The 17,586-nt window shown below is 39.9% G+C and overlaps 1 protein-coding gene across 5 annotated transcripts in view; it reads left to right on the top strand.

The window, feature by feature from the left end:
* The window catches only part of pcxb (pyruvate carboxylase b), a 326,653-nt gene that overhangs the window by 246,918 nt on the left and 62,149 nt on the right, over positions 1–17,586 (top strand). For all 5 annotated transcript variants that reach the window (XM_046063782.1, XM_046063778.1, XM_046063780.1 and 2 more), the window contains exons 13-14: positions 16,077–16,221; positions 17,331–17,420. In XM_046063782.1, coding sequence (XP_045919738.1) covers positions 16,077–16,221; positions 17,331–17,420 — 235 coding nt within the window. The remainder of the gene's footprint in view (positions 1–16,076; positions 16,222–17,330; positions 17,421–17,586) is intronic.

The raw sequence follows: 17,586 nt of genomic DNA on the forward strand, positions 1-17,586 counted from the left end.
TGGTATAAGTGCAATGTAACCATGTTTCATCTGTGCTTTCCCTTCTGTTGAGGCATATAAAAGTCTGTAACTTTGCGGGTTTGTGCGGCCATTTCAGCACCACGGTCATGGCACATGAGCTGTGCACACTGCCTCATGATAAGACCCCCCCACACACACACACAGAGTAGCAGGAGGAGGAGGAGCAGGAGCCCTGATCAAACAGCATTAAAAAACCAAATGTGAAAACCTATAAATACTGACTAGAAAATCACAGGAAAACATGAGGCTATAAAAATATTGAAATAAATAATGCATGATGTTCTGTGCTGAGAAAATCTAGACAGTTATAGTACATTTTGTAAATAAGAGGCGGCTATTAGTCATTTGGTGTTATGGGCTGCCCTAGTCCCTAAAAATAGAGAATATGGATGTTTTAGGATTAAAGGCGTCATGTTGAGCCATACATGGCAGGGGAAGATTAAATACGGTCTTGTCGGTTGAGTCAACGTTTCTATTTTGGCTAGCTTTTAAAATAAGAGTCGAGCTATCTTAGCCCAACATTTATTAGTGCAGATACATGGATCACCTTTTCACTATTCATCGATGCGGATGAGACAAGATGCATTACTTTGACAGAACAGTATTTTGAGACTTAGAGACCATTATAATGATGGTAAATGGAAACTGGTTGAAACATCCTACAGAATGCGATAAGGGAGAGATCGCTGCTTTACTTTGATCTCTAATAAGCAACATGTGAGTTACTGAATTTTGTTTTTCATGCTCTTATAGTCTATCACCTAAAGTAACTATGAAATATTGGAAGATGTGTGTGTGAAGATTAACTAAGCAAGGATATGAGCAAAATCCGATAACTTTGAAAACAACTTTTTATAAAATGGGAAGACATATTTTTTATTCAATAAAACAATTTTCCAAATTTTTACAAAGTACACTGTTTGCCTTAACATGAAAGATTTTCAACCAGTTTGTCTTGAAAACACAGCTTGAACCCTGTTGTAACTGCAAATATACCAGAAAATTTTCTAGCTGATTTATTGTTGAACATTTTAAACTTATTTTAACTTGTCTTATTTTTTTGTTTTAGACCACTGGTCTTTTTACTCAATTGATTTCTCTTTTTATTTCACTGCTCTTCCAACCATTGGACTGTGGCCTTATACATAAAACCCAAAAGGCTACACTGCATGTTTTAACAAAGAGCATAGCTTCTGATCTCTTGACTCAGGATCCAAAAGCACCGTTGGAGGATAGCAGGTATACGTAATGTGATGTCAAAGGTATTGAATGGTATTACTAAGTCGATTATGTGCCTGAATTAATAAGCAAGGTTTTATTCTGACATCAATCAGTGTAATAGTGTTGCGTATCCTGTAACGGTAGCTGATCGTCTTTTTAAAGAGGTGGTATTATGCTCATTTTCAGGTTCAAAATCTTAATTAAGGGTTGTACCAGAACAGGTTTACATGGTTTGCTGCAGCTCCTCTTTTCACCCTATGTGTTGTACGCTCTGCTCTTGAGCTACAGAGTGATGCATCTTGTACAAAATCTTTTGTTGAGAGTTGCACATGCGCAGTTCCCAGGTAAGGACTACTAGCCAATCATAAGCAGAGAAGGGCGGGTCGTAAGAAACAAGGTAGTCAGAGCCCTTTAAAGAGAGAGTCGCGTCAGCGGGGGTCCAAATGCTACATCGTCACGTGGTTCATGGAGACCGCAGATAGTCCACGGAAGTCCTGGGCGGGCAATTCAAAATGATTGATGGATGATTGAAGTTTTAGTAAGTGAATGTTTTTATTTTTTCAAACAGTTCTCACATACAGGAACTCTGATGATGTGTACTGTATGTGTGTATGTGAATTTGTACAAAGTAATTATGTAATTAGAGTAAACATGTCCAGTAGGAATTGAGTGTTCACCAATATGTTGCATTCAGCCACTATGAGATATTAATGTGGGTAAATAAACCTGAATTGTTGAGTGGAAAATAAGCTCATAAGCTAAGACAGGATGCAGACACTGAGAGAAGGGAAAGAAAATGAGAAAACATTTTGAGTATGATTTCTTATAAATGGAATATTATAATAGGCATTTACAATCATGTGGTGTTTTCTATCTCACCATGGTCCACTCAGTACTTTTTAGCATCACTGCTCCTCCACCAATATAATTAATGAAGGTTGTTTTTATAATATGCTAGTATACTAATTTTAGTGTTAGGGATAACCCCCCCCAAATAAATAATGTTTCAAAATCTTTTATTCATACATGCACCACTAATATATTTAAATAAATTTAAATACCACCCCCCCAAAAATAAAAGGGCTCTGAAGGTAGTGTGATACAAATCAAAGCCGCTTCAGACTGCGACCGTAACCTACCAGATGGTAAGTCCACAACCACACAACATCATTGTTCCACATCTTACCATAAACCACTACAAAAATCATCATATTTCAACTCAATTTTACATAAAAATTTGAACAAACAATTTAAACATTTAAACAATTTGAACGTTTGCTCAGTAGCTTTCACATCAGGTGTAACATTAGCATTATAGTTATAACTTTAACAACCTTACAGGTTGTGATTGTGAATTTCCAGGTCCAAACAGAGTCAGAGTTGCATCGTCTTTTAGGACTAAACGTTGAACTGTTGCCGGTGTTCTGATGATCCTATGCTGCCTTGCCGAAAAACGCTACCATAGCGCAAATCGACAGACTCGAGACTCCTCGGCCCTGCTTCGTTTTCCATTGCAGATAGTACCCAGAGATAGTACGTAGCTGGTCGTCATAGCGACACCACACACAACTGCCGCGACGTAATGTTCAATGCGACACACACCAGAGATCCACACAGCTTTCTCTTTTTTAAGTTAAAACGTTTCAACATTACTCAGAATGTAAAGACAGATAAGCGGTATGAAAACCTTCCAGCTGTGTTTTCCTCTGCCGTTGTTGCTGCAGCGGTCTGTGTGAGCAGAGGGCTCTGTGAGCGGGCGGCTGGCCGGATTCACACGCTCCTCCCGCGGGTTGGTACAGGGTTCCCCCGCAGCCACTTGCTGAGCTCCTCAACTCCGAAAATATTCAAGCACATTTTTGTTCCGCCATCACTTCTCTAAAACTGTCAATATTCGAAATCTACACAGCTGATTTCTCACCTCAAAACTTCTCAGAAGTGGATTTAGTGATGAAATTCCATACGAAAACTGTAAAATATAAAACTTTCTGTTGCTGGCCTCTGTCTGGTGCAGAAATGATGATGCAGTGAGTAGTGCCGATTCTTTCTGATCAATCAGCAGTCTGTCATGTTTTCACGTTACATTTTAGTTTCCCTCAGCTCGCTTGGAACCTCGATGGAGGTGAGGTGATGCGAAAAAAAGTACGTGGAAGCAGGTACAGGTACAACATTTCTACATTGGAAAACCAAACAAAGGCCAGTCGAGCCAAAGGGCCTCCGCTCAGACTAGCTTGGTTTGAGGGCGTGCCTGAACCCGTAGCCGCTTGGCAAGCTTTATGACGCGTTTTCATTGTGACGTCTCAAGTGAAGGGCTGGACTACAAACGAGCTGTTTTCAAGCGGTTCAGAGCAGAGCTTTCTGTGGGAGATGGGAACTCCCTTTGGGCTTTTTCACTTTGCAAACCTGTTACATGCACAAAATATAACTCAAAGGAGAGGGAAAAGCCAAATAGCATAATACCACCTCTTTAAGTGACTATTGTTACACATTTTGATATAATCAAGTGATCTTGACAGTTGAATAAAAAACATTTTGTTGCTTGTAATAAGTAATGTGATACATTTAGGTGTTATCCACACACTGAGGTCTCACAGCAAGACAATGAATATCATGTTTCATTCCTGAGTTAAAAACATTTCCAAGACTTTAATCTGTTGCAGCATGCTGTGAGTTTGTTCACTGTAAATACACAGACTCTTTTTGGTGAGTTAGCATTTGTATCGCATCACTGAATCCTGCTGCTGAGCTGGGAACAGTCTACACATCGACCCTAAAACAAAATATCATATCTCACTTTTGACAGGTCAACGGGTATCCATTGACATGAGTAACATTCGACCAAAAAAAAACTGCCACTAGAACTTGCTATCATCAAAACCCACTGCTGACAATCTGAAATGGTGATTCAGCATGTATAACCACATTAAATTCATCACACTGTCAGTAGTTTTGAAAAGTGCTTCCCTCCCTATTAAGAGAATTTATATAGCAGACCATTTGTTTTTTTTTTCTATGTAGAATATCTGTTTATACTATAATTTTAGACCAAATAGGCTCCAGCTCTTCTGATGTGTGTCCATGGGATAGTGGTAGTAATAGGGTTTATTGAGCTGGGATCCTGGAGTGAAACTATGAATTCCTAATGCTTTCCCCAGACTCTAAAAGGTTGAAGGATTCCCTGCTGCTTAATGCTATCTCAAAACTGTCTGGAGGAACGCTGGTTCGGTGGTTTTTATTTTTGGGAGGGTTATTGATTTTCAAAAAAAACACCCCAGCTCAGCCATGGAGGATGTGTTGCTGCATTTTAGAAATATGGTGTGTATGGGTGTGTAGTTAATTAAAAAGAAATGAGATGCCAAATATCAGGTGTTTGATACCATGACTTAACACAACACAGGATCACTCATGGTCTTAATACTGACTGTCATACCAAAAGCATGAACGCTAAGAGTGAGCTGATCATTCACAAGTTCAAGTATAATTAACACTGACAAGACCAAACACCTGCTAACAGAGTCTGAGATGACACACTCCATGGGTTTGGAGTGCATCACGAGTCATTTAATGCGTCACAGGCCTACTGGTGAAGGATTCCCAAAATACCACTAAGTAGCTATCTGTTTTAATAAGCTTGCGTCTCGGGGTCCCAGAAAGAGTTAGAGGGGGCTTTCTTTTTTAGCTAGTTCAGCACCCCGTTTGTTGATAGCAGATTAGTCTGAGTCACACTGTTTAGGGAAAACACGTCTCATACAGTATTAGTCATGTGTCCTGGTGAATGAATCTCCCCTGGTGGTAAAGAGACTGTAATCGTGCGTGTTTGTTTTAAGAATATTTAAAAATCAGTTGTTGTTCAGTGGGTTTATTTTTTTCCAGTGTCAAGAAATATACCTCTTGTTGTATCCACTTAGCCTTACTGTGCCCCATCATCTCATCTTTTGCTTCCAGCTTGTAATTTTCTACATTTCCCAGAATTACTTTTAGCAGTCCCTGGAGAACAGTGTGAACTTTAGCAAACCCTTTAAATCGGCTGGGACTGACATGCAAGTTGTTAGATCTATAGATGTATTTCAGAGCACTTGACAAAAACTGTCATTCCCTTTTACACAATATTTTGTAGAAGCAAAGCATTTGCTTTTTAGACTGCTGTTAGTGCAGAAACAATAAATGGGTTCTCTGTAAGGTAGGGCAAATTAGTGAGTTTAGAGAAAAGGCCTTTGCTCTTTAGGAGCAACTGACTCCAAAAAGGATTTACTCATGCTTTAGATCTTAAAATGTTGTTCTCCTATTGATCACGGCAAGTGATATCTTGACAGCAGTGCAATAGCTGTTGCATTTGCCCAGTGACATCCTCTATTTATGATGTCTGGCAGTTCAGAACCATGGATAGCGCCCAAGTCAACTCAAGAGAGGCAACTGAAACCCCCGTTACAGAGTACACAAGGTCGAATCATTGATTATTTTACAACACAGGGCTGTATAACAAGATTAAGTTGTAGGTCTCTTTATGCTATGCATACAAAGCAAATGTTATACACAAAAATGGTAGACACTAGATGGGTGAAGTAATAAGTCATAGAAATAAATGGTGCATTGCTGAGGAGGAATTTAGGAGTCTCTTTCAGCCTGGGGAAAGAAGCTGCTCTGAGGTCTGGTGGCACGACAGCAGATACGTCTGTAGCTCTTAACAGACGGCAGCAGGATGAACAGGCTGTGGCTGGGGTGGGTACTGTCTTTTAGTATCCTTTGTGATAACATCTGTGTCTGCCATATCTCAAAGCGTAAAGGGTTAGTTTGTGTTTTGTTATCAAGCAGTGAGCCCTGGGTCTGAAAAGTGAAGTTCATGCAGAAGTGCCTTCAAACTGCGTTCTGTTCATTTTGTATATAATGGTTCCATTTAGAGTCAAATAGACGATAAAGCAGGCCATGCTTTAGGGCATGGCTACCTTGTGATTGAGAAGTCCATTACCATGGCGACAGGGTTATCAGAATAGAGGCAAATTGTATCCACTGTAATATGTACATTTAACCAGTGCTTAATTTGAGCGCCGCTCCGGCTAGCTCTGGGTTTAAGCATTTCCTCGCTCTGGAACCTCTAAAGTGCGCTCTGTCACTGCACTGCCCTTCCAGCTTAATGGCGTAAGTCTAATGGATTTCCTTATTTACTATTTGATTTGGTAACTAATAATGGTTTCTGTTCACTCTTTAAAACAATGTGCAGGTATGCCATATGTTTTAAAAAATGTATTATTTGATCAAAAATTATTAATTGATTTCAGCAGGCAGCACATTTCATGCACTCCGGCACCTAATAATTTACAAATCAAGCACTGCATTTAACTAACCGTGAGCTGCTTTTTGGGTGCTGTCTGTGCCCTTTCACAGTCTATTTTCAGTTCATGGAAGAACATTCTGGTCTCCTAACAAATGCCTTGTTCAGCAGCCTGTTGTACTAAATGACGCTCTTAAGGAGACAGTTAAAGTGAATTAATGTTACGGATGCGACTAGCTAGCTAGCTCCACCCTCTCATCGAAATGTGGTTCCAAAAAACCAAGATGGTGATTGCAAAAATGCCAAATTCGAGGCTTCAAAACAGTAGTCTGCAAACCAGTGGGTGACGTCAGTGACTACGTCTAATTCTTTTATACAGTCTGGCTTGTATGAGGTGCTTATCCATACTTAGTGCATCACCTACAGTAGAAGGGGTTTTAAGTGCACACTATAATTAGAATATTTACACTGCTTTACCTTGCAGTCAGACGGGAATCTGAAGCCGTATATCCAACTATGCTTTATTCAAAACCACCAGACTCATTTAACAAAAGCATCGTCGTCATTTTACCTCACAGTATGTGGGAATTGCTGCTCTGCCACTTCCTCGATTGTGTGACCGAACTAACGTGTTAAAACACCAAAGTCACACAATAACACAAAAAATGGACTGTCTCATGAAACCTTAGGTACACAGATACAAGCAGAGACGCGCACCAAAACCATCTTCCTAGAAAGAGATGGCCTTTGTCAATTTATTTATTCATATATTGGCAGATTTGGTCTTACGCTATGAGCGTATTCACAGTGGAATGATTTCTTGGCACAGCTCCCCTGATGAACTGCAAGGTGAAAATTGCTCTGCTGTGGAGCAGTGATGGGAGTTATTAATGGAAAGATCACTAATCAGATTTTTTACTTCACTGAGGGGAAAAAGCTGCCTGGCAAAAGATTCCAGGTTGAATTTTTAGGCATAGCCATGAAATAGTCCTGCACAAATCTGTTATCTTTGTAATGGGGCTGGTTGTAAGACGGGGTTGAGGAGTGTGCAAGAGAAGGTATTCTGACTGCTGTTTTTCCTTTGGCAGTAAAGGCCACTGGAATTGGATGAAGAAGGTTGTCATGGTGAATGTCATTGGTTACTTTGAGCCGGGGGAAGAGTAAAAATTAAAGAGAAAATTAGAGGGCAAAGAAACTGAGCAGAGAATTAAGGCATGACCTTGGAGTTAAAGGAGAGGAAATTGAATAGAAACACAAATTGAAATGTGGTGACAGTTGTTTGTCACATGAATGTGATCATCAGTGCCATCGCCTTCACCTGCTCATTCACCACATGCAAATAAGGACCCAAAGACGAAAGAGTGAAAAGAAATGCATTGATACAGCGACTGGCCTGCTGACCTTCTAACTAACAAATCAGTGGACTGTGGCAAAGTCATTCACAGCCAGCTGAGACAAAAACATCTCGGGAACGTGACATTGAATCTGTGTGAACATTTGTTTATTTACCCACATGTGTGCCGCTGTGTTTGTCCATGTGTGTAGCATTTCAAGCCTTAGGTTCCTGAAATTATTCCATTGTAAATATTTGCTTGAGATAGTGTGTTTGTTTGCTTGCTGCTGCCTTTGGGTAGACGGAGTTGTATGTGCGCATTGTATGTCCTGTCTGCTTGAGTACGTTTGTAGCTGATATGAGTGTAAGAGGTCCCCCTACATGTCGCTGTGTGTGTTCATTCCTCAGGCTGTGTGTGTGTGTGTGTGTGTGTGTGTGTGTGTGTGTGTTGATCTTGTTTATGTGTCTAGGCCAGTGGTTAAGGCGTGACGGATGGGCATAGGGAAGACAGAGGAGGAGGGCAGAGAAAAGACGAACGACCTGACATCTCCCCTATTCAACTCCTAATCACTGAGGGAGCGAGGAGGCTGTGTGTGACAGTGAGAGGCAGTGTTTTTGTTGGGAAGAGTGAGATCAGGTGTGTGTGTGTGTCAAGCTGAGCACGGTTTGACATTTTTCAAGATCTTCACTTGTTCAGTCTCTAATACTTTTTATACCGTCTTTTGTATAAAGCTACTCTATATTTGTCATCTAGAAATGAGGCAATATAAAGGGGTGTGTGTGTGTGAGAGAAGGGAAAACAACTTGTCATGTGTTGATCAGAAACAGAAATAACCTGAGTAAATACAAGATGCAGTTTTTAAAAGATAATTTCATTTGATAGGTTTTGACAACTTTTTCCCCTACCTGACCCTATGTGAAAAAGTAATTGCCCCCCCTTGTTAAATCATGAAGTTACCACAATTTTTGGAAAGCTGAGTTCAGTTTCACTAGCCACACCCAGGCCTACTTATTGACAGACCAGGTGAATGAAGAAATCACCTAAATATATGACCCCTCTGACAAAGTGTGAAGTAGGTTAAAATATCTCAAAAAGCAACACATTGTCCCATGATCTAAAGAAATTCAAGAACAAATGAGATGCAAAGGTGTTGGCATCCATCAATCTAGGAAGGGTTACAAAGCCATTTCTAAGGCTTTGGGACTCCAGCAAACCACGGTGAGAACCATGATCCACAAATGGAGAAAACTTGGAACAGTGTGGAGCCTTCCCAAAATTACTCCAAGAGCGCATCAACAACTTATCCAGAAGGTCCCAAAAGAACCCAGAAAAACATCTAAAGATAAACAGGCCTTACTTGCCTCAGTTAAGGTCAGTGTCCATGATTAAACAAGAGACACTGGGCAAAAATGGCATCCATGGGAGAGTTCCAAGGCGAAAACCACTGCTGACCAAAAAGAGGACACAGGATCTAACATTTGCCAAAAAACATCTTAAGACTTTTAGGTAAATATTTTGTGGACTGACGAGACAACTTTTCGGAAGGTGTGCGTCCCGTTAAATGTGGTGTAAAACCAACACAGCATTTAATAAAAAAGAACATCTTAACAACAGTCAAACGTGGTGGTGATGGTGATGTAATGGTCTATGGCTGCTTAGCTGCTTCATGACCTGGACGACTTGCTGTAATTGATGGAACCATCAATTGTGCTGTGCACCAGAAAATCCTATAGGAGAATCACCAGCTGTTTCTTGACCTCGAGTTGTAGCACACTTGAGTTAAGCAGCAGGACAATTATCTGAAACACACCAGCAAGTCCACCTTTGAATGGCTCACAAAAACAAACAAAAGTCCAGACTTAAATCCAACTGAGATGTTGTGGCATGACCTTAAACAGGCCATTCATGCTCAAAAACCCTCTAGTGTGGCTGAATTAAAACAATTTTGCAAAGAAGAGTGGGCCAAAATTTCTCCACAGCGATGTGAAAGACTCATTGCCAGTTATCGCAAACTCTTGATTGCAGTTGTTGCTGTTAAGGGTGGCACAACCAGTTGTTAGGTTCAGGGGGCAATTACTTTTTCACACAGGGCATGTGTATAATGTATGTTTGGATAGCTTTATCCCCTTAATAAATAAAATTGTCTTTGAAAAACTGTATTTTGTATTTACTCGGGTTATAATTGTCTAAAAAAGTTGTTTGATCTGAAACATTTCAGTGTGAGAAAGATGCAAAACACTAAGAAATCAGGAAGGGGGCAAACACTTTTTCACAGCACTGTATCTTTAGATTGAAGCGGCGTCAGTCAAGATCCTTATTGAAGATGGGAGATTACGCTAAAGGGCCGGATCTCTACATGAGGGTTGGATCCAGGTGAGCTGTAGATCAGAGACAACCTGCCACCGAGCATGTCCTTGGCTTTATAGGTGAGTATCACGATTAGAAACCTAATGTGAGCCAATACAATGAGTCAGTGGAGGGAGTGCAGGAGCAAAGTAACAATCCTGGGTTTCTAGGTTCAGTCCACATTCCTTAATTGTCACTTCTCTATGGTTTGTCACGTCATAGCATTAGTAACAGGTATGTGTTGCGACCATGGTCCCATTTTTTTCTGTGTTCCAGCTATGATCTCTTTGCTTCATCAACATGTTACTGAAAGCAGCGTGTATCAAAACGAGAACGCACTTTGTCTGCAGGTTGATTTGTCTCGTGCATGATAACCAGCAACATGAGAAATCAAGATGGCACTTGTGCTGCACAGGGCTAACAACTTATCTCCTTTTCCTTCCAACCAGCCACACTTGTTCCTGTTCCACCTGTTTGTATTATCTCCTCTTTGCCATGCTGATGGTCTGATCTGTTTGGAGTTTTGGTGGGCTGCCAGTACTGTTGGCATGTTTTCTCCTGTTTAAGTTAGCATGGTAGGTGTTTGGGTGGTAGGTTACTAATATTTGTTTGTTCTCTAGTTAACTTTGTTTTGTTTATGTTGACCTGAGTCTATGCTAGTTTCATCTATTATCATATTTACATCAACACGTAAATAAACACTTCAGTCTTTGCATTTGTATTGCCCACAAAATAGTTTTATTATAAGGACTATTTTATAAGTGTAAAATTCACCCAGTATTTTGCAGATATACTATGATTAACTTATACATAAATTAATACAATAAATTAAAATTTAAAACATGTGCACATATGGACTCAAAGATTTCTTAATCTTCTTAGACAGGCTAAGATTTTCCAGAGCAACTTGCACTATTTTTGCCTCAAGGTCCATCTGCTGTCTCTAATTGGAGTAATGTTGATGTCAATGCGTCATCTTCTTTGTAACGAGTCTGGCCGAAGTATCGGTTTATTATTCGGTTTCAATTTATAGTTCTGTTCCCAGGAACAGAGTGTTTTAAAAATCCTAAATCCTATTCCTAATTTGATGATCATTACCAGGATCACGGTCATGTGGTAATATGAATATTAAGTAGGCATATTTTTGTTCCGAGATTGCCAGCAATCCTTTTTTTTTATTTAAAGCAGCCAGATCTAACTAAATTACACTTTTATAATTCTGTAATTCTGTTATATAATTTCAGAAATAACAAAATACTACATGGAAAATAGACCACATTTTAAATGCTGTTTTCACTGCATAAATGGCACTACAGTGGTATTTATCTGTAGATTATTATTATATGGATCATTTTGATGAGAGATAAAATTCCAGAAAACGTGTAAATTCAATTTAAAGTCATCTGTCGTGCTGCAGGTTTCACAAAAATAGAGCCCTCCATCTTTAACTCACTGCACCGAGTTCAGAGAGCTGTGGCCCCAATGATTCAGCGTCGCATTAGACCTTGACCACGGTCTCCCAAGAGTCATCCCAAAAGTTTCTAATATCAACTCGCCAATGAGAAATTGAGGATGTGTGGGAAGATGGAATTAGTATTATTATTTTCCTCCTCCTACCTCAGATTGCCGTCCTTACAGGTTGCAGGAGTAAAGGGAGTTGCACAACTATGTGTGGACTGGAGTCCAGATTAGTGTCAGTAACGTGAATTCAGAACTATGAAATATAACACTGGTTTACATTAGCGAGAGCTTATGCCCCCGTGTGCAGAGCAGCTCCAAACATGACTTAGTTTCCATACTCCCCTGAAGTTGTAAATGTTAGACACAGAAAATTTAGGAGCAGCCTGGACTTTTTTTTTGTGACCATCACCCACTCGCCTGATTTGTGTAGATCCACTCCAGACAGATTGTAGACAACGAGAATACGTAAAATAGCAGGTTTGTTTTTTCTCCCCCCAGGATATTCAGACTGCATTTTACTGTCAGGTGTAAATTCTGTCTACATTGACGTCTGAATGTTGGATGTCAACTTTGGCACTCCACCTGAAGCAAACAATTGCAAGAAACAATGTTAGTATTTCAGCACATTTGCTAATGAGTTCTTATTTGTTGATTTTTCTAACTTTAAAATAAAGTGAAACGCAGAACTTTTAATTTCTTGAAACCAGCAGATGCCCTGCGACCAGAGTCAGTGTTTTGTGGTGGTGTTGAGATGACTTACCTTACAACACTTAACATCACTGTGTTGCTTTTGCAATCACCAGTGGAGCTGATTGCAACAAGAGCGATAACGACCAGCTGTGAGCAGAGGAGCAATAAAACAGACTTTTCTGGTGATAAACAGAACGCTATGAGAATAAAAGTGGGGATAGTGGGGATCTGATACTAAGCGAGTGTGTGTGTGTGTATGTGTGTGTGTTTAAAGTATTCATAGAGAGCCTGGGCGAGCATTAATTCGCATTGTTTACTTTCCAACTAAAACTAATACAGTACTCAAAGGTTTATGTATGTGATTGTGTTCACAATCTGAAAAGCATTGGGAGCAGGAGTCACAAGTGTATGTGTTTTGCATGCTGTGTGCATAGCTCTGAGAGCTGTAGCCAAGCAGTTGTTATAGGGCATCCAAATCAGGGAGTAGCCTTTTGGTGAGTGTGTGTGAGTGTGAGAGCGAGATCAGGATGAAGACTAAGAGAAAAATGAAGAAAAGATACTGAGCGGTGGAAAGGGAGAAAGTGTGTGTGTGGGCCGTTTTACAGTGTATTTCACATCATTAGGGGAAACGAGGAGAAAGAGTGAAGGGACGGGGGGGGGGTGTATGTGTGTGCGGTAGCCACAGGCATACAGAGCAGCCTGATAATGAACACATTGATCTGTTACAGCAGAGAGAAAAGGACCAACCTCCATGTATTAATGGAAATCTTCCCCCTCCATTATTTTTTAGTTTGTCATTAATAGCGGCTGTCTGCGTTATTTGTCTCATTCCTTGTCTCTGCCACTCCATGTTTTTATTTTATTCATAGCTTGTGATTGCCTTTTCCCCCTTGTGCTTGCTTATTAAATTTGTTTACACATATAAATTATAGACGAAGATGACATCAAACAGAAAAATGAGGGGAAATTCCAAACTTGTGCAGGTGAAACAACATGTCTCAAGGCCCATTCAAAATCAAGCAAAAAAAGCTATCAAAAGAACCAAATAATATATACAAATCAAAATGATTAAATTTTATTTTCACATTTTTCTCTTGTACTTTATTGTGCTCCTTTTCAACCTTTGACCCTTTCTTTGTGGCTGTGCATATGGGGAAAATGATGATTACCATTTATGATTTACTATTTACATAAATTCTCATCTAACTCGGCACAAAATGTTAAACATTCTTTCCACTGCTTAATAAAATAAAATGAAGGTTCTTCAGCCAATAACTTGCTTGTGTTGTTAGCAAGTGTTTTAACCGATTGTATTCAGACCTGACCAGCTTGTACTGATACACACACTGAAACCATTTCAACATGTTTTATGTTGAAAACTACAAATACAATTGCCATTTTGTTTGCATAAAAAATAAAATAACAGCAAATACCTTTTGTAAACATGAAAATCATCTAAGTGTGCATTATCAAGATTTTATATTATGTAGGTAATACAATGACCTCATGGACAATTACAAGACAGTGATAGTAACTGCAATGAGCCCGTTTCATCCCTAATAGAATGTACATGACTGTATCCAGACGTATGGCTGTTGTGGCTCATGAGCGGAGGTTGAGAGAGTTGGCCACTAATCAGAAGATCGGCTGTACGATCCCCTGCTGGCTGTGCCATCGGTGCCTAAGATCTAGTTTCTGTTTCTGATGAGGCGTTGTCGGCTTAGCTTCTGCCATCAGTATATAAATGTGTAGTGTAAGGAGCTTTTGAGTGGTCGGAAGCAGCAAGGCGCTATATTACAGTACAGTCCATTTCATTCTCCTCAAGGATACTGGTGTGTGAGGCAGCTGCAGATATTTTGATACAGTTATGTTGGCAGATACTATAAATGGAAGAAAATAAGCAGTCCACAGGTTTCTAAAGTCATATTGCAGTTATAGGATTCGGCAGAAATCCCTTTGTTTTGGTCCACAGCTTGTAGCCCAAGGCTTGGCAGTGCAGCACAGCTATGTGAATCCCCCATCTCTCGTCTTTCTCCTGTCCAGCTCTCCTCCCTTTAGCAGGAGGCTGAGAATACAGTGTCATTTTGTGTGCATTTGATCGGGTAGCTCAAAAAATTTAATCCTCTCACCTCGGTGTTAATAGAATGCCTGGAAAAATGTACGCAGTCTTGTCTACATTTTAATTTCTCAATATTAAGGCTATATTGGTTATGTGCTTTGACAAAGCAGACATCATTTCTCTGCTGTGACTTTCTTTCTCTCTATATTATATATTTTTATTTTTTTTCTGTAGTCTGTTCTGAATTTCTTTCTTCTCTGTACCCCTAATGACAAATGTAGATGTTGATGATGCTCCCTCTGGTTTCAATTATTATTGTATACATTTAATTTTGGCTCTATAGGCATGACCAACATGCTCTTTATTTGCCTGAGCACATTGATCTCTACGCTACATCTTCCTCTCTCAGTGCTGGTAATGAGTTGTGTGTCTGTGTGTGGTTTGTTTATTGCTCAGCTCTCTTCTCCCAATTATGGGATTCCAGAGTGACTGTGCTGCAGCAATTATTTCAAGTCACTCTGGGCTTGACTGTCAGATAAACAGTCAAATTGTTGAAAAAAAAAATTGTTATAAATTCTGTCCATCTATGGGTAATGTTTTGAGTGTGCATATACACACATTTATTTGTGGACAATCTATATTAACAGTGAGGCGGATTTTAAATTTCTGGTTTTAGAGTGAGCTGCTTTACAGCCAATACCCAGGAGGTCTTTGGGGACTCGGTTTCTCTCTCTTGGTTCTGAGCTCTGATTGTGTGTTTCTAGGTGGCGTTAAAAATAAAAGGGATACTTGGATCAGCTGGGTCATGAGTGGCAGGGGTTTTCTTCTTTTTAAATGCCAGTTAAGATGCAAAAACAAGTTTAGGAAACTTTGAGAAATAATCTTTGCACACAGTTTCCTTCACTTCCTACCCTCCCTTCAGGACACAGCAATGAACACATCTAAAGCTGCTCCAGGAAGATATAACATATCTTCCTTTCGCTCTAACCCTCAAACACCCCCCACCCCCTTTTTACTTTTCCTTTTTCTAATCTCTCTCCCCTTCCTTTTTCTGTCAGTCTCCCTCGTCTTTCACTTTCTCCGCCCTTTAACACAATTCAGAGAGGTGTACCCACATTGTTGATACTCACAAGAGTGAAAAAAATCAACTAATGAAATTAACTCCAACAATTACATCTCTTTCCTCTCTCCCATTCAGTCTTCCCCTCTTTGTTAATTAAGAGAGCTTAATTGGCGTGATAATACTTTTGAGGCAAACAAACAAACAAATGTAATTACTTTCAACAGTTGACTTTCTCCCTCTGCCTCGTATGCATGTGTGTTTGTCTGTTGAAGCTGAGATTTTGTTTTGCGTACTGTTATTTGTGTGCTATTTTTGTGATGCCACTGTTTGTGTGTTAACAGGTAAGTAGGTACGCTTTGTGTGCACTGTCACAAATGTCTGTTTCTCTTCAAAAGAACTGCTTTCTTTTTCTTTGAAGTGATTCATTTGCAGAATGACACTTGAGCTGAGTGATTGTTGTCTCGACTCTCTTGCTTCTGTTTACTGTGTGCGTGGGGTTACATTTACTTCAATATGTGCAAGAGGTGTTTTTCCGAACCCTTTGAGTAAAGTGTCCATGAAAGACAGCAAATTAAGTCTCCTTCTCTGTTTGTCCATCTGTCTCTCCCTCTCTAGACCAACATCCCGTTCCTTCAGAATGTTTTTTCCAACCACCAGTTCCTCCACTCCACCGTGGATACGCAGTTCATCGACGAGAACCAGGAACTCTTCAACCTCAAACCCACTCAGAACCGTGCCCAGAAGCTGCTGCACTACCTGGGTCAGTGTATAAACAGCACACAAACACGCAACAGCGAAATGGAAATTACAAATCAATTTAAATATATAGAATAAAATTGTTTTTACTGTTCAGTTCAAAGATTTGTAGTCACTATATAATTCATATTTCGGCCACATCATCGTTTAAATGTGACATTGCAGCGTTGTTGCTGACTGTCTTATATTCAGTAGTAAGTTCAGTATGTTGCTGGTTCAAACTGTTGCATTAAAACGAGGCCTGTATACAGTCAGTGCTGATTTTAAGGTCAATCTCATCTCAGCAACCACCTATCCGCTATCATTTCATGATTGTAGCTTTCAAAGGCTTTTAGTGAGCAAAAGTTTTTAACGAGGAGGTAACAAGCTGTAACAACTGTGCCGACCATGGCAATTTCAGTTCTAATGCCAAATCTAATTGGTCTCGCGTTGGTGGGAAAAAAGAGAGAGGGGCCTAACTGGACCTGTAATCCATCTAATAAGAAATCCTATAATAACACTTGAAATTTGGGATATCATAGTTGGGTGATTTAAAAACCAGAGAGGGGGAAAAGTGCTGAACTGGTTAAAACGATGGACAGAAAATTGTACCACTGCTCTATGGTATATACCAAACTCAAAGCTAGGATATGCATTCCCTTTTAAGTGCTAACCGTGAGATACGGTCTGGAAAATCAAGATTTCTTAGAATGATGGGAAGCTATTTTATGAGAACCAAGCTACACATAGATATGAATGCTATGATTAAAATAACTGTGGATCTGCAGTGTAACCATGGTAGACCTTAGGTCATCTCTGCCTTCCACCGACCCTTAGGGGAAAGCAGTGGAGAATCAATGCTATAGATAAAAAACAAACATAACAATGATTCACTTCACTCAGCTTTAGGAATGCCATTAAAGATGTGTTGTACTGAATACTCACAAATGTAAGACACAAAGGAGGAAACCCCTGCTCTATATAAACAGGTGGTCATAACCCTAACTAGCCTCAGGGCTGCTGTTTTATAACCTTCATTGATTTAGCTCCTTTTCTTTCTTGACTTTACAGGATGTTAGATCTGTAACAGGACTGCATCTGACTTGTATTCTGTATTTGTATACTCATGTCCAGGTCATGTGATGGTAAATGGACCAACCACACCGATCCCAGTCAAGGCTAAGCCTTCCTCCACAGACCCTGTCATCCCCCCTGTCACCATGGGTATGTCAACAAAATGCAATTCAGCCAATCACAGTGCAAGTCGACTTTTTCATTCAACTGTCAAAAGAAGATTTCACACTGTTTTTAGCAATGAAATGGTTGAAAAACCTGTGGTTTCATAGTGTACTCCTGTGTGTAGGGCAATGTGTCAACGAGATCTGGGTAC

Source organism: Micropterus dolomieu, linkage group LG12 (genome assembly GCF_021292245.1).
Source record: "Micropterus dolomieu isolate WLL.071019.BEF.003 ecotype Adirondacks linkage group LG12, ASM2129224v1, whole genome shotgun sequence".
Taxonomy (NCBI): domain Eukaryota; kingdom Metazoa; phylum Chordata; class Actinopteri; order Centrarchiformes; family Centrarchidae; genus Micropterus; species Micropterus dolomieu.